This window comes from Dermochelys coriacea, chromosome 8 (assembly GCF_009764565.3).
Source record: "Dermochelys coriacea isolate rDerCor1 chromosome 8, rDerCor1.pri.v4, whole genome shotgun sequence".
NCBI lineage: Eukaryota > Metazoa > Chordata > Testudines > Dermochelyidae > Dermochelys > Dermochelys coriacea.
Genome location: NC_050075.1, coordinates 9,317,724 through 9,344,365, shown reverse-complemented (window position 1 = coordinate 9,344,365; position 26,642 = coordinate 9,317,724). Strand labels below are relative to the sequence as shown.

At 40.8% G+C, this 26,642-nt stretch overlaps 1 protein-coding gene across 3 annotated transcripts in view; it reads right to left on the bottom strand.

Annotated features, from left to right (window-relative positions):
• The window catches only part of COL23A1 (collagen type XXIII alpha 1 chain), a 349,789-nt gene that overhangs the window by 11,011 nt on the left and 312,136 nt on the right, over positions 1-26,642 (bottom strand). For 2 of the 3 annotated variants that reach the window (XM_043491161.1, XM_043491162.1), the window contains 20 exons: positions 24,448-24,564; positions 23,460-23,495; positions 20,720-20,746; positions 20,006-20,032; positions 18,761-18,805; positions 17,774-17,836; positions 16,771-16,815; positions 16,120-16,197; positions 12,632-12,685; positions 11,541-11,585; positions 10,965-11,045; positions 9,224-9,286; positions 7,968-8,009; positions 6,869-6,895; positions 6,110-6,181; positions 5,942-5,995; positions 4,270-4,296; positions 3,695-3,748; positions 3,157-3,243; positions 1,038-1,115 (listed from right to left, as the gene is read on the bottom strand). In XM_043491161.1, coding sequence (XP_043347096.1) covers positions 1,038-1,115; positions 3,157-3,243; positions 3,695-3,748; positions 4,270-4,296; positions 5,942-5,995; positions 6,110-6,181; positions 6,869-6,895; positions 7,968-8,009; positions 9,224-9,286; positions 10,965-11,045; positions 11,541-11,585; positions 12,632-12,685; positions 16,120-16,197; positions 16,771-16,815; positions 17,774-17,836; positions 18,761-18,805; positions 20,006-20,032; positions 20,720-20,746; positions 23,460-23,495; positions 24,448-24,564 — 1,122 coding nt within the window. The remainder of the gene's footprint in view (positions 1-1,037; positions 1,116-3,156; positions 3,244-3,694; positions 3,749-4,269; positions 4,297-5,941; positions 5,996-6,109; positions 6,182-6,868; positions 6,896-7,967; positions 8,010-9,223; positions 9,287-10,964; positions 11,046-11,540; positions 11,586-12,631; positions 12,686-16,119; positions 16,198-16,770; positions 16,816-17,773; positions 17,837-18,760; positions 18,806-20,005; positions 20,033-20,719; positions 20,747-23,459; positions 23,496-24,447; positions 24,565-26,642) is intronic. The other variant, XM_043491163.1, reaches the window with a different exon arrangement.

Sequence of the window (26,642 nt, the reverse complement as noted above, 5' to 3'; positions counted from 1 at the left end):
ATAAGGTATAGGTTAATCCACCAGTGCCGCCCAGAGGATTCAGGGGGCCTGGGGCAAAGCAATTTCAGGGGCCCCTTCCATAAAAAAAAGTTAGTTTTGCTGCCCCAAGCGACGAAGAAAAAAAAAAAAGAGAAACCCAAGTCGTGCCGCCAAAGAAAGAAGAGGACAGGAGGACCTGCCACCGAATTGCTGCAGAAGACTGAAGCGGAGCGATTGAGCTGCCGCTGAAGTGCCGCCGATGAGGAAGAGAGGGACTGAAAGACCCGCTGCCGAATTGCCACCGCCCTGTCAGTGGGGCCTCGGGCAAATTGCCCCCCCCTCTGGGCGGCCCTGTAATCCACATGCATAGTAGTTAGGAAATGGAAATACTGTATCAGCAAGTGTATATACTGTCTATGTGCAGAAGAAACCAGATTCCATATATAGTGAATGCCATTAAAATCTTGATATTTACCACACCTCGGTATTTACCTGTACTGAAGTATTCCCTGTAATTTGAATGGGAAATACTTTGGTAGATAAAACTACTCTGAGGGGAAAAGGTCAAAAGTTCACTGGGGTCCCCTGTATACATTTGGTTTCCTTGATCCATGTAGGAACCTGTTTAACTTTGTGGAAGAATGCCTGTGTACTGCCATTTGTTTGCTTGGAAGAAGAATATAGACCAGCTAAACATGCATATTTTTCTATGTTTTTTTACAGCAAACTCCTTCAGTTGGCCATGCAGAGTCACTTTCCACAGCACAGCCAAGCACGCACATTTTCACATAATCTGCACTTTAACCTGTTGACTTGACAGCCAATATGTGCGGGCAGCTGGATTCTGACACAGCAAATGCTCTTTCAATGCATGGCCTGTCAGTGTACTCCTATGACCACCATTCCATAGAAGCACAAACTGGCTCTGAATCTAATGTGTGTTTCCTTCTCTCTTTAGGGGAAGGCACTCATATATCCATCATGAAAGAGCTTTGCAGCTGCAGAAACAATTAGACACAAGAGCCATGCAAGAAAGGAAAAGAGAGGAGATACTATACCAAAGGGCAGGGTATGCTCAACCCATTCAGGCCTGGTAAGCCTGGCTCCCCTTTATCGCCTTTAAGATTACGTTCTCCCTGTTTAAAAATGAACTGCTTGTTGAAATTGATGAAGGACACAGAAAAGTTACTTAGACTTAATTTCATCAGCAACAGAAAGAAAATGGGTTCAAATTACTGTAAATCTATCTTTGATGACAAGAATAGAAAATTCATCTAGACATCATCAACTCTGTCATCAGACAAGATTCTTATAACTTTGTAACAGCAAAATTAAAACCAGGGAAGTAAAATAATTTGACACACAAAGAAAGCTGATCCACAGAAGCCAAAATGACTTACAAATGCTGGTATACCTTATGCCAGTTTCCTGAACAAAGTAAGATATGCCGGCAAATTTCCTTTCCTGGTATATCTGCGTCTACACCAGAACTTTTGCCAGCACAGCTCTGTTGGTCAGAGGTAGGGAGAAGGAAGAAAAAAAAGATCACATCTCTGACTGACAAGCTATGCTGGCAAAAGTTTTAAGCGTAGACCAGGCCTAACAAAGAAGCATTTACTTTACCTTGTTTAAAGCAAGTACCTCACAGTAGATCACTATGGCTGGAGTAAATTATAACCACTGATTTCAACAATGTTCCTTTAATAAATAACAACAGTAACTTTCATCCATAATTCTCAAAGCATTTTACCAAGATGGATAAGCAACAACACACCCATTTTACAGGTACAAGGAAAACAGTAGTTTAGAAAAGGACTATCTTGACCTGAAGAAGAGCTCTTTGTAGCTCGAGAAGCTTGTCTCTTTCACCAACAGAAGTTGGTTCGATAAAAGATATTAATTCAATCACCTGTCTACCTTGATATAAAACAGAATCTAACTGTTCTATCTAGGCCAGTGGTGGGCAACCTGTGGCCCATGGGCCACACGCGGCCCGTCAGGGTAATCCACTGACAGGCTGTGAGACCGTTTGTTTACGCTGACTGTCCACAGGCACAGCCGCCTGCAGCTCCCATTGGCTGGGGACGGTGAACCACAGCCACTGGGAGCTGCGAACAACTGTACCTGTGGATGCTCAGGTAAACAAAGCATCCTGTGGCCCACCAGCGGATTACCCTCATGGGCCGCGTGCAGCCCACGGGCCACACCACTGATCTAGGCCCTATCAAATGAATGTGAAACTCTGGAAACATACACAGTAAGTTTGATTAAGGTTGGTCTCAAAAAACCAGCTGTTTTGAGGAAGTGGAAGGAAGATTCTCTGATTCTTTCTCACTCTCAACCGGTCCCAATTGCTGTCTGAGGAGAGAGAGCCCTTTGGTGCTAGTCGCTGTCCTACTCTGAGCAGCTGTCAGAGGGACCACTCAACAGCATGCCTTCTCCCCTGGACTCACTGACAGCTTGGGGAATTCACAATGAAAAGATGCCCCTTGTACATGATAGCACAAAGTGCCTGGACTGCAAAACCAGACCTAAAACATGGCCTTTGGACTAATGCTTGAGCTGTCCTTATTTCGCAGGAAAGGGTGTGTAATTTTAATCTGAGTTAATTTATAAATTGAGAAATTTGCACTGCAATCAACTATCAATTTCCAAAGGAAAAAACGGGCCAAATTTAACCCCAATGCAAACTCACTTAAGTAATGTTTGGTGACTTGAGGAATGAATTTGACTCAATATCTAATCTTCTCACAGTACCACATTGTCCTCCAAATCCCCAAGATCTGAATAGAGATGTGCTGGGCTAAAATCACTCACCACTCTTTTAAAAGGGTGAACTATCTACTGCACATCTATCTTTGAGTTTTAAATAAGACGGTCCTTAACACAAGATCCTTTTCTTTATTACTGCAGCCAGTTCTTATCTGGCAAGTAAAGGATCATTACAGTGAGCCGATATGTCTTGAGCACTCATGCCTCAGCAGTGCAGATTGAAAGAAACACTGAAAAAAAAAAGTCAGAAAACAATGGCAGTCTGCTCTGATCTAGTGCAAATTAACTGAGCTGTCAAACAGAGCCCTCCAACAGACAGCAGAGTCAAGAGAAAAGTGTCATGGGTACTCTTGGTGCCATGGAATGTAAGGTAAAGCTTTCCCCCTGTGCAAAACAATGACATACCACTGGACAAGGCTGATCCAACCCAGGCGGGCCTGGTTCTCCTTTTTGCCCCTTGGCTCCTTTTCTGCAAGGTATTCCTCTTTCTCCCTGTTGACACAATAAAAAGGTTAAGCCACACTTGACACTGAAGGATGACAGTTCAATTTTAATGTGAGAAAGACTTCCAGGGTTACCATTTTCACGGAACAATTCACAATGGTGAATAGATACACTGAAGTAGTTATGCTGATGCAAACCCATAATTAAAACCAGTTGGAAATTTTCCAATGGGATGGGTGTCTGTTGGAAAATGCGGATTCATCAAAATCTAAATGTTCTGCTGGAATGTTGATTTTGATGAATTTCCATTGAAAAAGAGGCATATATGTATGTATGTACATATAGATACACACCAAAAAATCTAATTTCATGGATAAACTTTGGGTAAACAACTTCTTCTATTTACATTGTTTTAATCTTGTTGGCTTAAAAGGGTTGCCATGACTGTGTGGACAAAATCTGGCCCTTTGTGACCAGAAAAGATATAAAATATACTGACCTTCTCTCCCCTTTCACTTTTATCTCCTTTCTCACCTCGTAGACCTGGGAAACCCTTTCAAGAGAATTTTTAAAATGAGAAAGATGTTTGTTAGCTCAGTTCCAAACAACTCCATCAAATGCATGCTAGCTCACAAGGTCAATTCGAAAGAAATCACATATTTTACACATCAGTGGCTGATTTCTTTGGGAGAAAGCTAATGGTTTAATATACCTTCATGGTATCATATCCCTTGGACAGGGATTTTGATTTTGTTAGTCTGCTACATTCTTAATGAAGTTGAAATTCCTCATCCAGCTATTAGGTAGCATTCAATCAAGCTGTGGCACAGTTACATCTGTGGGGCATGAAGTGGAGTGGTCTAATGGCTGTACTGCAATAAGTGTGTACAGTAAGTCCACTTCTCATCCACCAGATCTCTCCTCTGGGCACAGCAGATTTAATTGAAAATGAGAGATAAAATGTTTGCTATATTTCCTATATGGAAAATAAGTATTTGTAAAATTAGCACACCACCCATTTTAATGTTTGATGTTCCCAGGTGCCACAATTAAAACAACATATCAAATACTTACATCTAATCCTGGTTCCCCTGGCTTGCCCTGGGGTTATAAAAAAAAATAAAGAAGAAGAAAAAAAGATGCTACGTTAAATGTCTCTTATGTTGTATGTACATTTAGAACTATTTGGCAAAATAACTATGTCAACTCTGTGTCTAGTAGTTTTGTTGGGACTCAATATAAATGTACATAACTAACATTTAAGCAAACAATGGCTGGAGAGAGTTAAAGGGAAAGTATTTTTTGCAGCTCTGATAGGTAAATGATTTTGTATTGTTGTTGACAATTATTCTCCTTAATGCAGGTGCATGTTACCTGCGAACATGGGGAATGTTGGCAAGTTAAACAGGACCATTTAGAATCTTCTGTGTTTGACAAAAGTAGGTCAGAATTGTCCCTGGTGTAACTCTATTGACTTCCAATTGATAGGAAGTGATAGAGAAAGAAAGAGAGAGAGAATAATCGGGTGGCTTGGAACCATGACCTAAAGCTAGCTAGATCCAGATAATAAGGGACGGCATCACAGAATGCAGTAGTACATGCATATTAGATTTCAGGAAAGCAAATTTTGGGGAATTAAGAAATCTAGCGAGAAAGATGTAATGGGAGAAAGCATTAATATCTATTCACATGGAAGGTGGCTGGAGAATCTTAAAGACACTGTAATTACAGCACAGCTGACTACAGATTCCTTTGAAAAAGAAGAAATCCAGTAAATTAACCTCTTTGGATTTATACCAGGGATGAATTTGGTTCAATAAGTCTATGATTATCTTTATCTTTTTAAATACAGTAATACCCTAGAGAACATAGCATCTGAGTCTTCTGAGATTGCCATCATTTGTGTCATACACATCTACTAGGAGAATAACAAATGTGTGCACAAAAGGAAAACTGGAGGGAGGTAAAGGGCCTTATGCTGCATTCTGTTGCTCAAAAACACATTTGGCATACCTTTCTGTCTTATGGATAAGCTCTGTAGATGGAGCCCTGCTCAGCCTATAAAGCTCTCTCATCAGATAACTATTCGCTAGTGATTTAAGTCCTCTCTGAATATATGTACTATGATATTTATTTAACAGGGCTAAAAGGAACCCAGTGATTGCTGAGGACTCTATGGCCGACAGTCTACTTCTCATCAAAAATTGGATTTTTTAATAATTAAAATGACAATATAGCCTACAAATAATGTATATTTGTTTCAGCTTGAGAGTTAGATCTTTAGGAATTCTCTTCACTCCATTAGCTAACTGGCTTAGGAGATGGATGCCAAAACAGACTGCAGAGTGGATTTCAAATTAATTTTATATTTTTGTGTCAAAGTAAAAATGTCTCAAAGCAGGTGTACACCCTTTAAGGACGGATTTCATTTGATTATGAAGTACTCATAATCCAACAATTCCATGGGTACCTAGGAATTTCTTTGCATCACCATGCTGTATGCTGTGGCCACTCTGAATATCAAAGAAATAGCAGGAATAGAACTCATATCCTGCTGCTCCCAAAACACAGGCCTCTGTTACTTGAGCTAAAGGAGCACCTGTTAGCGGTTAACAGTATAGTGCCATGATCCACAGTTTTGAAATTCTGATTATACCCAGTAGAGAGCAGGTTTGCATATACACTCTAGTCAGTTCATTATAATTACAATATATTTTCATCTTCCCTTTCCCTACTGAATTATTACCTTCTCCCCTTTGGTGCCTGGTAAGCCAATAAGTCCCGGGGGACCAGCAGGACCCTAAAAAGAAAAGTGATCTATCAGAAGGATTTGGAAATCTGATATTAAAAGTTTTTTTTGTAGCAAAAAAAAGACAAGCTAGCAGATTTCCCACATACAAACCAAGCTACTCACAGGTGGCCCAGCGTCACCACTTGCCCCTTTCTCACCACGGTCACCTTTTTCTCCGTTTACACCGTCCAAGCCCTGCATGAAAAGATAGTGACAATTACTAAGGGGAGAGCATGTACATAATAGCATTGGACTGGGTAGGTTAGAAATACCCTGGGCTCAATTCTTTTCTCATATACTCTGGTGAAACTGCGATTGAAGGCCAGAGGAATTGTGCCAATGTGACTGAGGAAAGGTCAGGACCAATGTAAAAGTGAACTGCATTATCTAGGATCAAGATTACAGTACTTGGACAAGGAAAAGGCCAGTTACTACATCAACTCCATTTCGTGCAAAAGCAAGACAGTCAATACCTCTGATCTATCTGAAGTTTATCTTCCTGTAAACATATCATACTTTGCATTTATATATACAGTTGAACAGTAAGTTTTCTTGAATACATCACATGAGAAATATTTGGAACTAAAAGTTTAAATGTATGGGTTAGGAAACAGTTTACATCACATGTTCTGTGCAAACAGAACAACAAAGAGGATTCAAGTTCATAAGTCCATTTGGAGGAAATATTGCTGATACAATATGGGCCTAATTTTCAAAAATGTTGAGCACTCACAACTGCAACTGACGTCAATGAATGTTTTTGGTGCTCAGCAATTCTAAAACCCAGCCCCAGTGTTTGATCATAGCCCTTTTTGTTCTCTCTCAGTCATGCACCAGCAGCCTGGAAGTATTGTGTGACAAACACTTAATTTATTGACTCACCTTAGGACCTGGGATTCCTTGAGGACCCTGCAGGGAAGACAACGGTGTATTTGAAAAAACAGATTTTTAAATCAATTAAATATAATCAAATGCAATTCCCCAATCATTTTTTGTGTTAGACCCACAGATCTGTCTTTGGCAGTGATATATTATAATTATTTAATCTCAAACATTTCTTCTCAAGGTGGATGGTAGTTTTTTGTATCTCTTAGAGCAACTCAATAGGAATGAAAAATCATTTCTTGCATAAACACACAAAATCCTTTGAAATTAACCTTGGATAAAGAAGGCTACAGAAGGCTTTCTGAAGAGGGAAAATTATAAAGCGTTCTGTTGCTTAACCTGTACCCCAACATTAATATCCTTTTGAATCCAAGTGAATTGGAAAAGAACTTTGGGATCCCTTCTCCTGAAGCTATAGGTGCTATCTTAATTAAACTGTCTTTCAGAAGTCCTCTCTTATTCAGTGCCTCAGAATAGTTCCTAAGACATGCTGCTGCCTCCTCCTCCCACCTACAAATGTGCTCCGTACATTGACTAGTCTGTAATCTTCTGGCGCATCTCAAGGCTCTGTTTTGTCCTATGTTTGCCACCTCCCAGACATCTTAGAGGTCTCTGTTGAAGAAGCTCAGGGGGTATCAATCTTACAATGGCAAAATTCCCTTGACTTCAGTAGGACCACAATCCAGCCTAATTCGTACACGTGTATATGCTGATGACAGTTCTTGCCATTTCTATTTCTAAAATACCGGGGTATGCACTGTTATCAACTGCAAATACAAGTCTTAAGCCCTATGATACTTAAGCATGTGCATTTGCATACAATTACAAAAAAGTGCTCAAGTACATTCCTGAATCAGGGCCTGAAACACAGCATTCATACTTTTCTAGAGAAAACTTTACAGAACACAAGAAATAATGCTCAAGTTAGTTTGGGAACCACATTATGGCCTCTTAGTCCCTAATTCTTCGGACTGCTCAATGAAGTCTAAAGTGCGTAGGATAGCAGACAATAAAGTGCATGCTTTTGTAATAAATTTAATGTGTCAATGAATTTTCAGACATTCTCTACTGTAGGTGCCGTTCATCATAAATTTACCATAGGGCCTGGCAATCCAGGGGGTCCTGGTTCCGGTATGATCTGAAAATAGGAATTTCATTATATATTAGTGAATTGGTAGCATGTACCGTATTGTGCCATATTAACACATGAATAGTGTGGTCATTGATTATTGTTTAACTAGTTTTAGTTAACAACACCTGGATTCACAAAGGGGCTTGTCAAGGAGGAGAAGAATGACAACTGCTGGATCAATATGATGGCTGAATTATGGGATATTCTAAGATGGGTGCTCCTCAAGCACTCCTATTGAAGTTCCACTTTAATTAAATATTGATTGGGCCAGAGAAAGCAAGAATGACTCTACAGGCTAGTGCACTCACTTGCAAGGTGGCATTTCCCTACTTAACCTCTTCTCCTCATCAGGCAGAGGGGGAACTTGAACTAGTGGTCTGCTACATCCCAGGTGAGCACCCTATCCACTGGGCTAAAGGAGATCAGGGATGTCCTCCCTCCCACTCTCAGGATTTTGTGTAGAGCTAGGTGGCCTCTGAGCACACCTACGTGACGGGGCCCTACAGGCAAGTTAGGCATAGAGTGCCTATCTTCCCCCTGTTCGTGGATCACGCTGGGGCCTGGAGGCAGGCACCAAGGGAACTTTTACTGTAAAAGTTTAGGTGCCGAGTGAGTTTAGGTGCTTACAAGGTGAGGCAGCAGCCAAGCTGAATCATAGTGGTGCCTAAAAACAGGACTTAGGTACTTAAGTACCTTTGTGGATCCGGCCCTAAACAACTGAAGAACTTATTCAAACTCAATCCATTTTCTAGTCACAAAATACAAGTGCCTGAAATGTGATTTCTCTCATTTTCTTAGGAATCTATCCCTTTTCATGCAGACCTGATAAGAATGGCTTCCTATTTGACTAAAAGCAAAAAATCTCAGTTCTGGTGTAATTAATAAAAAGCTTTAATTGAAACCAACTTTAAAAAATAATTAAAAATGAGCAAATAAAATATATGTGTATATACACTGTAAAACAGCAATAAAGTCACAAGAATAGCACTTAATTACCACATAGCTGCTCAACACTTCAATGATCAATGTACAATCCAAACTAAAAAGAACATTAACTTTGCATCTGTGAGGAAGAATTGTGCATCAGTTCTAGTTGAAAATGCAGTGTTTTGCTCATCACCATTACTGTACCTAAAGGACTAAAAATATAACTGCAGCTGATGCACATGCCGACTTCTTTTAATACTGATAGTATCAACAACACTGTGCTAATGTCTTACATGATTGTTCTGCAAACATGGGGATCCGGTTTCTCCTCTCTCTCCTTTTGGCCCATCAATTCCCTAAATGGTAAAAATATAATGCTGAGTTTACACATCCCAGGCTTCCAAAAAGGCTATAAGAAGAGAGAAAAATATATTTTCTTCACCTTATCCCGAAGTCTTTACTCATGCAAAATTCTCATTCACTACAGTGGGACTGTTACATGAGTGAAGGGCATTTTGCTGAAATAAGGTTTTTAACACGGCCTCCCTACTGGGAAAGCTACTGTTTCCATTGTCTTGCTGAAGCTCAGGGATGACACAGACTTGTCAGGCTCTGATCCTGCATGTTGTGTTCTGCATGAGCAGACCCGATCCCCCCCGCCATCACTACAGAGCTGCATTGATTTTCACCCATATGGGGCAACTTGCACCATTGGATCCTTAATGTTTATGGCTCTGATTCAGCAAAGCAGTTAAGCACTTACTTTACTCTAAGCCCCAAAAAGGACTGGAAGGGACTTCAAGAAGTCATCGAGTCCAGGTCCCTAGACTGAGGCAGGACCAAGTAAACGTAGATTATCCCTGACAGGTGTTTGTCTAATCTCTTCTTCAAATCCTCCAATGACGAGTATTTCACAAATGCCCTTGCAAGCTTCCAGAGTGTAACTACCTTTATAGCTAGAAAGTTCTTCCTAGTATCTAGCCAAAATCTCACTTGCTGCAGATTAAGTCCGTCACTTCTTGTCCTACCTTCAGTGGATACAGAGAACAATTGATCCCCATTTTCTTTATAACAGCCCTCAAAATATTTGAAGACTATCATGTCCCCCCTCAGATTTCTTTTCTCAAGACTCAACATGCCCAGCTTTTTTAAACCTTCTTCACAGGCCGGGTTTTTTAAACCTTTTATAATTTTTGTTGCTCTCTTCTGGACTCTCTCCAGTTTGTCCACATCTTTCCTAAAAAGTGTGGCACCCAGAACTGCATCACTTAGGCATTCGCATACCTAAGTTCCACTGACTTCAAATGGCAATTAAGCACGTAATTTTAAGTGCTCTGCATTGGTCTATGAGAACTATGTTCTTTGGGGAGCTGAAAATGTGTTTCTGCAACTTCCATCGAAAACCTCTCAAGACATCACACATTGCTCCTTAATAAATCAACACAATTCTGTCCCCTCAAGTGAGTTTGCTTCACATTTTCCAAGAGCTAGTGCATTTTTCAACTTACATTACAGTACTGATGGAAAACAGGTTGAAGAACAAGGTACCTTTCGTGACTGCTACTCAAGATACAAAACACATAGATGGAGAAAGAAGAACATGGGGAGAATGCCTAGCATAAGTTTGTACAATAATAATCATATCTTACTGTACTGTACTGATTATAGTATTACTGCTGAAGAAACAACACTGGTGGTGAACATGCAGCTCACTCCTCATGCCCCTCGCTAAAAATGTACCTCTTATTCAGTTAATCACCTTTCCGTCAGTGAATCATTTCATGTATTCTAAAAGTGATGTTAGCTATGCAATACTATTTGCAAATATTTCTTTAGCTCCTTGAGAGTTCTGACATATCATAGAATTAATATTACTATTAACAAGGAGAACTAAGCTTATGAGTTAACAGCAATATTGGTTTGATAGGGATGTAATTTAAACTAAAAAAGCATCTAGATATATAAACACACATCTATGGAAACAATATGCTGGAGGCAATAAGCCCCATGTATATATACTGATGACAGACATACCGGTAGGCCAGACAAGCCCATTTCTCCGATCTCTCCTTTTTGTCCCATTATCCCAGGGTTTCCTGGATCTCCTTTAGATCCCTGCAGGTCACAGAACAGAGCTTTATTAGGAGAAATGTAGATCTATATCTATAGATACAGATCTATCTATCTAAAATATAAAAGGGCAACAGATACCTCCCCCTTTCGCTCCCTCTTCTCCATATTACTACTTCTTCAGTACACATCAAACATCCCTTAATATTAAACATTGTAAATACTGATTTTGCAGTGCAGTAGAATTTAATTTAGTGGCTGAAGAGAATGCTGAAATTTAAGATTTACTAAAGAATTTGAGAGAGTGTCTCATGAGCTACACAAAACTAATTCAACTTGTGTGGGATCTGAACAGCATCCTGTAGACTGATAACTGACTGAAGGGGCCATAAGCAAAAGGCAATGAAGATTGCTGTCTTTGCATGCTCAGATTTAGTTTTGCAAACTGCACTTAGCATGGCTACGTAAGGAATTCTTTTAACTCAACTGCTAACTGTCATACCACAACAGTCATAATTTTATAAACCATACATCTGGTACCTTTTCCCCATCAACTCCAGGTGGACCAGGCAATCCAAGCTCCCCCTAAAGCAGTACAAATGAATAAAGGTATAACATCAAATGAAACCAGAAAATAATTTCACAAAAGAACTGGATGTAAAAGTAAATTCTCTTTTTGTACTGAGTCTGACGGTCATCAGTTTATGAGCAGCGTGAGGTAGAAAATGGCAACTTTTTATTTCAAGTGAAGTGCCAGGTTTCATTAGTCAAGTAGAATTTGGATTGAACTGATGAGCAGAGATGTATATTATTCTGAACCAATCTAAATATCATTTCCTAAATATCATTTCACCATTTCCTTTTGTGCATATTTGTTATAAGAAATTATAACTGATTGACTATTATTTATTGCCTATTGATCTTGACCGTGAATAAGGGTGACCATTTCACAAAGAGTGGATGGGTACTGGTGCTGGTAATGTAAGATACTAAATATATGTATGCAAAACACTCAGACATGCTAGGTGTGAGCACATGGCTTCTGATAGGAGAAAACAAGATAAAACTTAGAATTTAGGATGATCAATAGCCAAGCACAGTGCATACTCACAAGCATTTTCTTTATCAATGGGTGTAATTCAGACTCCACTGAGTTCAATGGCAAAACTCCCATTGACTTCAGTGGGGCCTGAATTTCACTCCAATATATACAGGAATGTGTATGGGCTCACGTCCAAGTACAGTATAACACATTCATTCAGACAAGGCCAGCAGAAGGGTGTTGGCCCAGCGATGCAGAGAAAAAAAACAAACAAATATACTTTTGCATCTAGGTAAAAGGCTTCTGTTGTTCAGAAAGAAGGAGAATTTAGAATGCTCTCTTTCCTGCAGATCGACTCATGAGTTAAAATACCCAGGTTCAGTCTTTTCCTGCCTCCCACCCTTTGTGATTTGAGAGACATTTCTCCAGTCTTGCTCTAAGATGTCATCACAAGGGGACACATCCCGCCATAGTTCCACATGGAGAACTCCCATTGATTTTGATAGGAGGTTTGCATGAGGATCGATGTCAGGATGTGGTGAGGGGGCACTGTATCTGCTGCATGCTATATAACAGAGGTCAATCCAACCTTTGGTCCTGGAGCTCCTGGAGGGCCCGGTGGCCCCTGGGGACCTGGTGGGCCCTGAAAACACAGCAAAGAAAGATGGCATAAATATAACTGTCTAGAGTATCATTACTAATCCAGCACACGTTCACTTCACTCTGGAGATCAACCATGAGCGAAGCTTCTCATATAGGTTACGTCTACACTTGGAGCCAGGGGTGTGATTCCCAGCTTGATCTCATCATGCTGAGATGCTAAAAATGGTAGCATACTTGAGGTAGCAGGGGCAGCAGCAAGCACTGGCACAGGCTAGCCTCCCTGAGTACGTACCCACAGTATACCCACACAAGCTGGAAATCACCCCCCCACACACACACTCCAGGTGTAGACGTAGCCATAGATTTATTAATATTTGTCTAACTTATCATAGCACAAACGTCCATGACAAGATCAGCTAATATTAAACAGACAAGGCTGTTTCCCACATCACAGGAAATGTTAACTCAAAAAAGACTGTGTCCAATCTGGTGCAGAGGGCCATGCTAGCACTGAAATACACGTGCTTAAAAGGCACACATTTCTAGATATAAGTAGATCTGGTCCAAAATCTGTCTTGTTGGCAGGGCTGGCTCTACAGTTTTTGCTGCCCCAAGCAGTGAAAAAAACTGCCGCCGCGGACAACAAAAGGAAGAAGCTGCCGCTGATTTGCCGCCATGGCCGGAGGAAGTGCCGCCCCTTTCTCAATGCCGCCCCAAGCACCCGCTTGGAAAGCTCGTGCCTGGAGCTGGCCCTGCCTGTGGGGATCTTACTTTTTCCATCCCCTCATTACTGGCCAATCCTATGCTGGAAACACATCCAAGAGGAATGGTGCCTATCAATTCAGATGGACAGTAAACTAGTTGAGGGAATTTTGCCTATCTGTGGCTCAACATGACCATGATGTTTGAAATCAACCAACCATTTCAACTCAACTCTACTGGTAGGTGAAACATGAGTTCCATTATGCCACATATGAAGTGATTAAAAAGTAGTAGAAACAGAAAAGCGTACATGAATACTAAGAGCAGGAAAACCTTCTGCTAAAAGTTTGCAAGCTCATGTAAACTATTCTTACTAGAGACCTTTGCAAACCAGGAGTTTGAAAACCCTTTGATGGGGATGTATTTTGTCATTTATAAGGGATCCCTAATGGCACCACATCAGACATCTACCCCTTCAGCTTGAAAACCAACCAGCAACATGTTGCATTATTCTGAGCTCCTAGTCCCCATTGTTATACTTCACAAGGTTACATTTAAACAAAACAGAGGCCTGTTCACTGAGAAGCAATGAACGGGTAAACAGGAAAAAGGGCTGAGATCCCAGTGAATAAGCAGAAGAATGGTAAAGGCAAGGTCAGTGACATTTTAATAATATACCCCTGAGCATCTCAACATGCAGCACACATGAAACTCGACCGACTAAGAGACCATGGGTCATTTTGTTAGTAAACTGAAACTCCAAACGTTTGGTGGAAGCTTTCCAATGATCTCAGTCCACAAATTCCATTCACAATGCCACATGCTGAGCTATTCTGTCCAAGCAACCCATGCAGACATCTGGCATACAGTAATTACCATCACTTTATGTTTCCCTGCAGCCTGTTATAAAACAATTAAAATGGTTTTCAAATGTGCCTGTAATTAAATATCTATTCTGCTCAGCTTCTTTAATCTTTGCTAAATGGCAGCATTAAACCTGATCTCACTTCTTTTCTTGCATAGCAAATACAGGCTACACAAAGGGGGCATCATCTTCCTTTACATGAACTTCAGGAAATTTTCCTTCTGAATACTTTGTCTTATTGTTTTCATTTTATATAACTGACAGAGAGAAAGGGGTAAATGGTATCCTCCTTTACATGTACGATCTCACTATAGTCATGGGCACAGATCAGATTTGGCTCAAGTCACTTTTGTGCCATTTAGAGAACAAGCTACTTCAGTTGTCTTTAGGGGGGGTGCTATGCAAAATGTTTGCTGCAAATCCTGAGACTCACCTGATTCAAGGTTTTGTGGTGACTCAAACTTGATTTACATTTGCACATTTTTCAGGGCTCCTGGGTCAAGTTTTGTCACTGCACTCAGTCCTTCCACTCCCAATCAGCACCAGGCTGACACTGTCCTGCTGGGGCCTGCAATCCCCCTGTACTCTCAGCTCCAGTATCTTCTGGGGCTGGATGACTACTACTCCTACAGTCTCTGCTTAGTTGGGAGTAAGAACACCTGATTGGCTTGCTTCCCTTAGTCCCCAAACAGGTCTTCTAGGGACAAACGTGCCAACTTCGCTCTGCATTTCCTCTCCACCCTGCAGCAGTTGAGCGGGAAAACCTCTTGTTCCTACTGTTGTGGCTGCTTTAGCCTGGAGCCTTAGCTAATACTTAGTCTAATTCGTCTAGATAATACTTAGTCCTGTCATGAGGGAACTGGACTAGATGCCCTCTCGAGGTCCCTTCCAGTCCTACGATTTGATGATACCACAGGCTACACCTGCATGCTTAACAGGGAACAGAGTGGCATCTGACCTCAAACCCACTCACAGTGACCTTATGTTCATGCACCTTAGCCCATATTGTAAACATTAGCAAATCAGGCTGAGGTAGTCTGTGCTGCTTCTGGACATCCATCTAACCAAGCCCTCTCTAGTGCACACATCAGCATGGTCTCCAAACACTGCAAACTCCTAGGAACGCACCTGATGCCCTCTGTCCTCTCACTCAGCCCTCCTGCCAGGCCACCTTTGTTCCTTAAATGGCCTCCTAGGTCAGGAGGAAGCATTGGCCTATCGGCTCCCCATTTCTTCCTAGAGACTGGGTGACCTCTTCACCATTTCCCCACATCTCTGGGGGCACTGTATGGTCATTCCTACAAAGAAGTGCCTTGGGTGTGGCTATCTGGTTTAGGCAACTATGTCCACTATGTCCCTGTTCCCCTCTTCTATCTTCTGCAGGGTGTGATGACTCCCCCACTCCCAGTAGAGCAAGGAAAACATTTCTGCTCCCACTGCCAAACAGCTCTGCTCTGTTGGACTCTAAGAAGCCTCAGAATCCTTTGATGGGGATTCCCTAACAATACACACTAGTGGTTTTGGGGCACTAGTGGTTTTCGGCTTTTGAATGTCTTTCCCAGCAGCCATGCTAATGATTTGGGGCTTCTCTCAGGCCCAGATATATGGTGATCAGTGGGGAAGGAGTAGCTTGAGGAAAGAGAGGGTCCTGTGTGGACAATGTGAGGTTCAACCTTCCTAGTTATCTTGCAATTCTTGCTCATCAGTCTGCAAGGTCCCGATCACTGCATCAACCAAACTCTGCAGGGTAAACTAACTTCCCCAAACTACTCTAGCATATGTCTCAAGATTAGTTCTCTCTCAGATTCACTGAATTTCAATTGGTGCAGTAATCTAAGCTGGTTAATTCAATTCCAATTAAGAACAGGAGCACACAACAAATTATCATCATCTTATTGCAGAGGTACCTTGAGTGCATCCAGGATTCTGCCATCGTAGTCAATTATTACAGTATCTCCCTGTTCACCCTTCAGGCCAGGTGGACCCTGGAGACAAAGGCAAATTGCAAACTTTGTGATAACAGCTGTGGTTTTACCCCCTGAAAAGTGGGCAGCACGAAAACAGCAGCTAGAACAGGGTTAAGTACTATTTTGGCCCCTAGATACTTTGGTATTTGTCTCCATATAAATATTACACATGTAATCAATACCAAGAATGCAACTATACAGAGCAAAGTCTGAAAGGACCTGAAAGTATAGGTTGAGTGACAGGCAGAATGTAATTATCTAAGCTGGAATTTGACTGGTACAACCTTAATCTAAAGAAAAAAAGTCATGGGATCTTTCAGTCACAGCAAGTGGTCAGCACCTCTCTGAGGTCAACAGTAAAACTGGATGCAACTTAATTGACTTCACGGGAGCTATCTGCATTAATTTGGCTCAATATCTTTATGGTGATTTATTTTAATACGCTCCATCTTCCTTATTATTCTTAAACAATACTGAATCTTTCAACTATACGGCAACAGATGACAGACAGAGTGGGATGGAGGAAACTGACCCATGTTAAGGAGAATACAAGAGTCTAAATTAGTGAGGCAAAAACAAACACTCATATACCCTTGGTCCAATGGGTCCATCTCCTCCTCTCTCACCAGGATCACCCTGAAAATGAACATCACATTTACTCTTCAGAAATAATAAGGAAAGTCAGAAGTATTATGAAAAAAGTCATTTACTGCATGTCAAATACTTATTTTAGATACAAGTATAGTCTCAATAAGAAACTCCAACTGGCCAAGGAAAATGGATTTTAGATATTTAGAAGCATACGCCTTGCTAAAATAACCTTAAAATAATCTAGCTGGCAACAAAAGAACCCAGCCTGATCGGATATAAGACAGCAAAACCATTTATACAGATTTGACCTCCCACTTAATGTATTTCTGAGTCACAAAGTGATACCATTTCAATAGCTAAGCATTTAAACCTGAAAGTAAAAGTTCCTAATAGAGTGATACCAGCTTGAAGCAGAAGCACCAGCAAGCACAAATCAGCACTGCTACTATGGATTTAGAAGTAGAATGGCTAAGGGTTGTCTCCAGCCCTCAGTTTTGAATAGTTTTATGCATGATGGGGAGTATGACTGCTCTGAGCAGAAACATACTTGGATGCAGATTCCATTAAAGCAAAAGCAGCTGTAGAGGAACAGCTGATCATAAAGGGCAGACATGTTATGTTGTCACTGCTCAATATAGTGAGGTCATGTTGGTACATTTCTTTTCAGTTGTGAAGAAAAAGTAAAACTGTGAGATATACTAACGCTAACAATGTAGAATGGACATAGTATTAATCAAAACATGCGAAGCAGAGGAAGAATCTTCAGATTTCTTGCAAGACAATGCAGCCAAAACTGTCAGAAAGTGGTGATTTTTGAACTCTATTCTCTGTCTCAATCCACCATGAAAAGGTAAAATATTAGTGAAAGTTTACAGGCAATTTTTTTTTGCCATTTTAATGCAATTTTTAGAAAACAAAAGTTTAAAACTCTTGTTAAACTAAACCCACTGCCTCAGTGCTGTTGTGACCAACTTCCAACTTAATGAACATGTGTTTTATTTACCTTTGATCCTGGCAATCCATCTATTCCTCTCTCTCCTTTGGGACCTGTGCTTCCTTGCTCTCCCTGAAAATAAGATAATTCACACTGAAGCTTACCAGATATGAACTTTGAAGCCAAAACATCTTAAGTCTAACTTGATAGGACAGAAAGCAATTTTCTTAAGGTTACAGTACTTTTGCCTTATCTTAAACTTCTACACAGATGCTGGAATGATCAAAGCTTTGCTTTTATTCTATAATGTCTTCAAGTGCTGCCCATACCCAAAAGGGAATTTGAAAACTAAAATAAAGCTTTCAGGCTTTCAAACGCAGTAGTGGAGGACACATTCACCAGCAAACCCAGTCCCAAAATGGCAGCCACCATGAATATGGGAACAATGGGAAACTTCCACAGAACCGAGCCTACTATACTCTTGAAGTGAAGTTATTATAAAGACCACATACATCCTGAATTCCCACGTCAGGGAAATACCCACTGGCTTTGCTTGATTCAGTTTTGCAAGATCAGGTTCTAAATGACAACTTGTAGCATATGTCTGCACTGCAATCACAAGTGTGAATTAATTAATTTAATAATCTGAGTTATGACTTGCAGGGTTAGCCTGTGCTGAAGCTTGTGCTGCTGCAGCTTCATTGCTCAGGTACCCAAGCTAGCTAGATTAAAGTGCAGGCATGTTCCCAAAAGCTGCAAATATGCCCCCTTGATGGCAGTGTAGACAAACCCTGTGTTATCATTCAGTTAGTGACTGTCAACACTTTCAAGTCCACAGATAAACGACAAGTGAAAATATTTTAATTGGCATTAATACCCTAGGTGTATAGATTACACGTCTATTGTTCCTTTCTTTGTTCTTTTTAGTTTCAGATCAAAAGTGCTTATGACTCTCTGCTTTAGGAGCAATCTGCATTGACTGTGATATCTGGCCAGCAAGGGGTACCAGATGGTAAAAATAGCCACTAGGCAGACAGATGTAGAGCTGAAATTTACCTTAGGCCCTTGAAGCCCTGGCTGTCCTGGGGTCCCATCATCACCCTGGTGAAATAAAAATATACATAGTGTGTCTATCAAACCGTGAAAATACACAGGTGTCAATATGCCAACCAATGTTACCACTGGGTAAGAGCTCAATTATACTTATCACCATAACTCTGATGCGCTCATGGGATAGGGCCAGATTTATAGGGTTTTTAGGTGCCAATTGGGATTTTCATAAGAGTCTAAGCAGGTTAAGTGCCTAACTCTGATTGGAAGTCAACTGGCCTTTGCAAATCTGGCGCATAATATACATGAAGATTCTACCTGCATTTTGGAAACTGAATGCATTATATTCACTAAGAATTCTAACTTGTCAAAAAGGAGATTGCCAGGTTTAGCTAGTCACTTAGTCACTTGCTTTCATTGTTACATTTAAATTAAAGATTGTTCATAACTAGAGAATGACAGAGTTTAACCCTTATATATTGAAGATTCGAAGCCAAATTCTGCCCAGAAACACACAAGTCCTTGATTGCCTTAAGGGAAGTAAGGAGGAAATAAGGCATGAGCCTTTTGGAGTTTTGGTTTCAATTCTCTGGGAGGCCTTGGGCACCAATATAAAAACTGGATAGATAGGATTGCTCATGCAAGGCTCCCTGGTTTTCAGAGGGCTACTCAGAGCAACAGTTTGTCCTCCTCGATGAAAGACCAGTATCCTGTAGAAGAGCAGACAGTATGTGTGTAAGGTGCTCTCCTTCCTTGCCAGAGAGTATACTTTCTCCAAACATAGAGATTATGTCCAGTGGGCTCCGCTCCTGAGAGTACGGTGATGTCTTTGTTTGGTCAGTCCTACGAGAGATTCAGACTGACCAGTGCTGGCTTGATGGAGAGAAGCATTCTCAAAAATTCATCCATTTTATTTTCAATTAATTCAGCAAAAGGGCTCACATCTACAGCCTTGTGTGGCATTTTGGCTATTTTATTCTTTGTCGATGGGGCTAATGTAATTACTGTTTCTGGGCTGATCACCATAATGAAAAATATGCTGATGGCACAACAATGTCTGTTTCAAGGTCACAGAATTGCTATTCTTTAATTGAACATATGCTAGAAATCCTGAAGAATATAAAGTGTGAATCAGTGCAATAAACCATGACTAGAGCCTTGTTGAACCTTGTTTCTGCAAATGGCTCACGAAACATTTTGTGTGGTGGTGAACATTTTTTTTTAAAAAAGGAAGAAGAATCAATAGCTTGCCTTTCTCCCTGGAAAACCAGGCTCACCCTTCAAAAACGAAAAACAAAGGAAGGGAAATATGAGAGAGATAACATGAAATATAGTAATAAATCATTTTTAAAATGATCAGTTGAAGTGGAAATATTGTTCTGCTATTGATCGACATTATCTTCTCCTGAAATGCCAAAAAATCCAGTAAAAAGAAAAGGAGTACTTGTGGCACCTTAGAGACTAACAAATTTATTAGAGCATAAGCTTTCGTGAGCTACAGCTCACTTCATCGGATGCATCGAAAATGCATCCGATGAAGTGAGCTGTAGCTCACGAAAGCTTATGCTCTAATAAATTTGTTAGTCTCTAAGGTGCCACAAGTACTCCTTTTCTTTTTGTGAATACAGACTAACACGGCTGCTACTCTGAAACCTGAAAAAATCCAGTGTGCCTACACTGTGCTAAAATGAAAAAAGCAAATTCCCCCCTCCTCATTCAAAATTTAATTGTTTTACTTTTCTTAACAATTAGCATACTTTCTGTCCAGAAGATGCAATAAAAAATTAACTTTTCAGTTTCCAGGTTATGACCAATTTGATTCCCTGGAATTCTTAGATGCAATTGATGAGGAGGAGATTACATCAAACTGAAAAAATGCGTGCAACCCTGCCCAGGCACATAGAGGCATTTTGAAGATTCTTGCCTTGTTAAAATTAGAGGTATAATAAACTGTTTACCACCTACCTTTAGTCCTGAAGGTCCCCTTATACCCTGTTAAAAGTAAAATTTATCGGTATATTTATTTGGAAATAAAAGCATAACAGGATTTAAAAATATATATCTACAAATGTTTACAGTTCTGTAGAAAATGGCGAGGATGCCTATGTCTGTTTTTGTTATTTATGAACATTACTACAGACAAACACTCTCAGTATCAATGCACTTTACACCACAAATAATAAAGAAAATGCTCTCTAAAGATTATATTTTATTTATGAAAAATGACCCATAAAGTGTTTTGGAACCTGACTCAGTACCATAACTCCATGCTAGACCTCTGCACACAACAAATAATTGAAATGTTACAGGTGAACTTGTTGAGCTTGGTTATGTAGGTTATTTTATATTCCATAGTGGGACTCAAAAATATGGTCAACGGAGATGTCCACAATATCAGTGCTTTCCAATAATCTGCTGGTGGGAAAGCAGGTGATTGGTCAGTAAAGCAGTACTAGAGTAGTTTGTAAATATAGCTGTTTATGCGATAATATAGATTAGATTCCAGGCGGTGGGGCAAATTCATCCCTGAGATAAACAGGCACAACTGCCATGATCTATTGTCACACTGTGAGTCAGCAACACTAGTTATTTAGAGTGGGTTTCAGGATCTTAACGGACAGGTTTCCAAGTGGCTATCCTATGTGAGGAAGGGGAAAAAGGTCTAAAGGGCGTTACAACAATTGTACCTAGCTGGGAAGGAAATCCCTTCACTCCATGGTTTGAGATGAATTTAGAGCTGTTTGAGTTGTTGTAACAGGTGGAAATGAACTACTGTTCAATTTAAAAGATGATAGAGAGTAAACTGTCAGTTCATTACAGTGCTAGCGTCACCACAGAATCATAGAAATGTTGGGCTGGAAGGGACCTCAAGAGGTCATCAAGTCCAGCCCCCAGCTCTGAGGCAGGACCAAGTAAACCTAGATCATCCTTGACAGGTGTTCGTCTAACCTGCTCTTCAAAATCCCCAAAGATGAGGATTCCACAACATCCCTTGGAAGCCTATTCCAGAGTTAAATTTCCCCTACAGTTAGAAAGCTTTTCTGAATATCTAGACTAAATCTCCTTTGTTGAAGATTAAGCCAGTTATTTCTTGTCCTACCTTCAGTGGACATGGAGAACAATTGAACCCCATCCTCTTTATAACAGCCCTTAACGTATCTGATGACTTATCAAGGTATCAAGTTTTTTTTTAAACCTTTTATTAATTTTGTTGCTCTCTGGACTATCTCCAATTTGACCACATCTTTCCCAAAGTGTGGTGCCCAGAATTGGACACAGTACTCCCACTGAGGTCTTACCAGTAGAGCAGGACAATTACTTCCCATGTCTAACATACAACACTCCTGTTAACACACTCCAGAATGTTATCAGCCGTTTTCACAGCTGCATTCCACTTTTGACTCAATTTGTGATTCACTATAACCCCCCAGATCCTTTTCCACAGTACTACCACCTCGCCAGTTATTACCCATTTTGTAGTTGCACACGACCTTACCCACTCCACTGTGGGTGATACCTATTCTAAACCAAACATATCCAAGTAGATTCGGCAAAGACCTTGCAGCACTTACTACCCCATAGGGTGGTCCCTTGGGGCCATCTTTTCCTGTATCTCCAGGGGGCCCTCTCTTTCTTCCATACCTTCTTTTGTCTGTTGACAATAAATTCTTCACAGTCTTCACTGTTATTTCTCTGCTTCTTCTCCTGCTTTTACTTGGGATATCCAGGATAATTTTTTTTCTCTGGTTCTTTGACCAACTTTCAGATGCTAAGTGATCTTGCTTTTTGTTGCATGTGATAAAGTAGGTAATCCAGAGGTGTAAAGAACCCCCCAAGAACCAAAAGCTAATATTTTTTAATGCTGCAAAGGTGTAATACTTCATGGACTTCTACACGGTTCAATGAGCAGAACTTTTTCTTCTCTCAACCTTCTTTTCTTGTTTTGAGGAAGGTGTAGGAAAATGAGTGAAAATAATCCACATTTACCAACAGTGTCCCTTAAGAATTAACCCTCCCCTGAAAAATATAAACTGTGTCCTACGGGAAATGGGTGGCACCAATGAATCATCATCATGTCAGCCAGATTCTGTTCCCAAATTTCAAAATTAGATACTTGTGAAACTCATCTTGGCATTGTAGCTGTAGTGACGCTGGTAAATAGCATTAATAACATTTTCACCAATTAAAAAAAAAATCTCAGCGGAAATAAAAACTACCCCAAAATTCACAAAATACAAAAATACTTCCTTGACTAATTAGAATCCAAATTTTGGAAGTGTACCTTTTCCTGTATCTCCCGGGGGACCACAGAGGCGGCAGAAGTGGAGAAAGTGGGGGCAAAGGAGCTTTTTGAAAGAGCTAGAAGACAAGAGTCTCATCTCTTTTCTTTATGGTGATGCAGGGTCTTATGGTGCATCTGAGAGGGCTGAAGTATCAAGGCAGTATCTGATTGCTTCAGTTTCCTGTACAACTTTCTAAGCTCAACAATTGTCCATCTCTGGTAATGTGTAGCTTAGCATACTTTTTAATTAGCAAGCAATGGCACAAACAAAATAATTTGCTCTGTGTGGTTATGGAGGGGAGTAAATAGGACACCCAATCCAAAAACTACATGCACGTCTGAGCTAGGCAAACATTCCACACTAGTGAAGTATAATGAATCCATTCGTGCTGACGCTAACATGGCAGGAAGAATACTACTAACCATCACTCCAGCTTCCCCCGGCTCTCCTTTTAAGCCCTGGGGAAAGAGGTTAACCAAGTCAGTGAAACTAATTACGGATATTTGCACCAAAACCCTTCATCCTCCAAAAAGTTAAAAATAATTATTGAGAAGTTCGTTGATTTTACATTCTGATTTTTTTAAAATGAATTACCAATGAGTTGGAGATTTCCAATGGGATAGGTGAAGGTTGCTCATCAGGGAGGAAATAAACTTTGCTTTTTTATAAATTTAAAAAAATATTCTGACTTCTGATTTTTGGCTCAGAATACTACACAGCCTCCCTCCCTGCTCAGTTCCCATCTCTAGCCCACAATTTTTCCAGGATAATTAATTTCACCTATTGTGAAGCTACCATTTCTCTAACGACCAGACAGTTACAGAGAATTAAAGACACTTATCAGGTTACATCCAGAGCAATCATTAGAAGCAGCTCTGAGGCCACCTATGGTGACTGTTCTCCTCCAGTTGTGATAGGGAAAGAGAAACTCAAACTTTGTGGGCTAAAAGCCTAGCAGTGGTGAGCACTGCTAGTAACCAGAGTCAGCATGCTGGCACCATGCAGGATGGGCCCTGTGGGCAGGCAGCCATACTGCAGGGTAGGGTACACACTTTTGCCCTCTTTAAAGAGAAGCACACATTCCCTGCTAGCAAGTGCTGGAGACCCTGGGGCCTGGTTAGACACCCCAGCTGCCAGACCTGGTCTCCTGGCAGCCATACTTTATTCACCTATGTCATAGCTCCCTTTCCTAATGATCTCAAGTGCTAGGTGAGTATCCTAGAATCCTGATGCAGCATCACAGGGCAGGAAAAGGCTCCTAATACCCCCTTCCCCTACTAGTACCTCCACATGGCCCAGAGAGGCATGGCCCTGTGCCACGTGGCTCCCAGATGAAGTACATTGTGGGCATTCTTAGAGAGCACCCATTCTGTTTTACAATGTGAATACTCTGTATTTATCATTCCTTACAGCAAGGCCTTGTGGTCCCCTGGGGCCATCTTTTCCTGTATCTCCAGGGGGACCTCTTGCACCCGGTGGTCCTGGGGGACCCGGTGGGCCAGCAGCTCCATCTTGACCTTGATCACCCTGTAGGAAGTTCAGACAAACATTGTGATGTGAAAAAAACCCAACACAAGTGCTAATGGCAAACTAACTACACTGAGTAGGAGAGAAACCAGAAACCCCTAGGGGGGATGGTAGGGGGATAGGTCCTTCTCATAGCACAGCCAAAATTGTTTGAATGGCTTGTCTCATAATGATGGTTAAGATTTGAAGACAGCCAGTTATGGTGCGTGTGCGTACATGTGGGTGAGGAGAGCTCTTCCACATGGATCATGGATCACATCTCACCCTAGCTTTAATGCATGGTGACAATAAGGCAAATTTGACGGGATGCTTTTTAAGGTGATTGCCTTGGATACAGCCTTATAGTAAAGGATTATAGCATCCTGGAAGAAGGCTCCAAACACTGCATGGGGACACTGCATGGTTTGGGTGAAATTACTGAAGGCTACTGAAAGGTTTTGTTTGGTTAAATAAGAGACAGTAGAGAGAACCTGTGAAAAGACTCAGATTCCTCCAAAATCTGCAAGAGTACCGTGGCATGCAGGGGTGTGTCTAATTAGAAGGCTACAGCTGTAGGTCAAAATTCTCTGTTCAGATCTGCCAAGCAGATCTCATCTCTGATATTTGCACAAAGCTGATGGTTTGTGCACATATCCAAGAGAAGTTTGCCCCTTAGAGATTTATTGGCAAGCAGGGAACCTTTTAACTCTGTGGGTGATTTTCAAAGATTTTCAAAACTGGGTGTCTAAATTAGGCTCCACAGCCCATAGTTAGGCAATGGAATAACCTGATTTTCAGAAGTGTTGAGTACTCAGCACCTCCTTTTGATCTGACCTATATTTTTCCAAAGACTATTCCAACGGATTTTAACATTGAATATCCCAATCATGCAATCCCTATTCAGACAAGACTCCCAATGGGTCTTTTTTTCAGTTTTTACTGATCCCTTATTCAGGATTTTGACCCACAGCTTCCAGCAGGAATTTTGTCTGAGTAAGTTGTGCAGGACTGGGTCTCATAGCAAATACGAGCATAGAAAACACTTGTACTACCACCATTTAGTAGATAATAAAGGAATCAAAACATATTTAATGACATCCCTCTACTACAGTGTTTCTCAACCTATTTACCATTGTGGGCTGTATATGTGGCCTACAATGTATTACGTGGGCTGCATCCATTACTACCTCTATGGCCCTGAGGATGTCACATGGACCACAGCTCTGTGCTGAATGGGCCGCAAGCGGCCACAGGTTGAGAACCATTGCTCTAGTACAACTGAAATGTAATGACATTAAAATGCTCCACTTGCACCATACTTTGCCAGGAGATAAAGAAAAGATGAGCCTATGTCTCTACTTGAAATTTTAACACTAAAGAATTTAGTAGTATACAGTTGTTTCAGTTAAACAGCCAGAAAAGCTTGTTCAGAAGCAGGAGCACTCCTGATCTCAGAATGAATTTCACTACTCAGATTACCAGCTACTGATCCCCTGGTGAACGCCAATAGCCCAGCCCTTAGGATCCGAGCTGATTGTTCTGACATGTGGAGTTACCAGTAGAAATCCCCATGAAAAGGCTGGATCATAACTCTTAACAACATCTGGACAGGATACAATCCAAACAAGACAGGAACAGAATTGTGTTTAATATGGTCCACCCAAATCAGGGTATATGCCTATGTGAATTGGGAGCACAAATTTTATTGCCATTCAATGTGATTCATACTCCTAAATGACTCAGAGACTTGAAAATTCCACTGCAAATCCTTATGACTCTACCCAATTTTGTCTCAGACAGGAAATCTCCCATTGAATTTTGCCTAAGAAAAGAAATTCCTGTTAAGACTTGCGGATTTGGACTGATCTATTTTATTGTTTGATTACTACTATTATTTATATGGTGCAAGTATAGCATACAGAACTATCCTTAATCTCCCCTCTTCCCCACTCCCCCTCCATGACTCACACAAAGAGCCAGACCCTTAAGGCCTTAGTTTTCACTCCTTTCTCACATAGGCAGAACTCCCACTATGTTCACATGGAATTTTGGTTGAGTTAAAAACTAAGCAGGCCTCTCAGGATTTGGCTCATTGTATT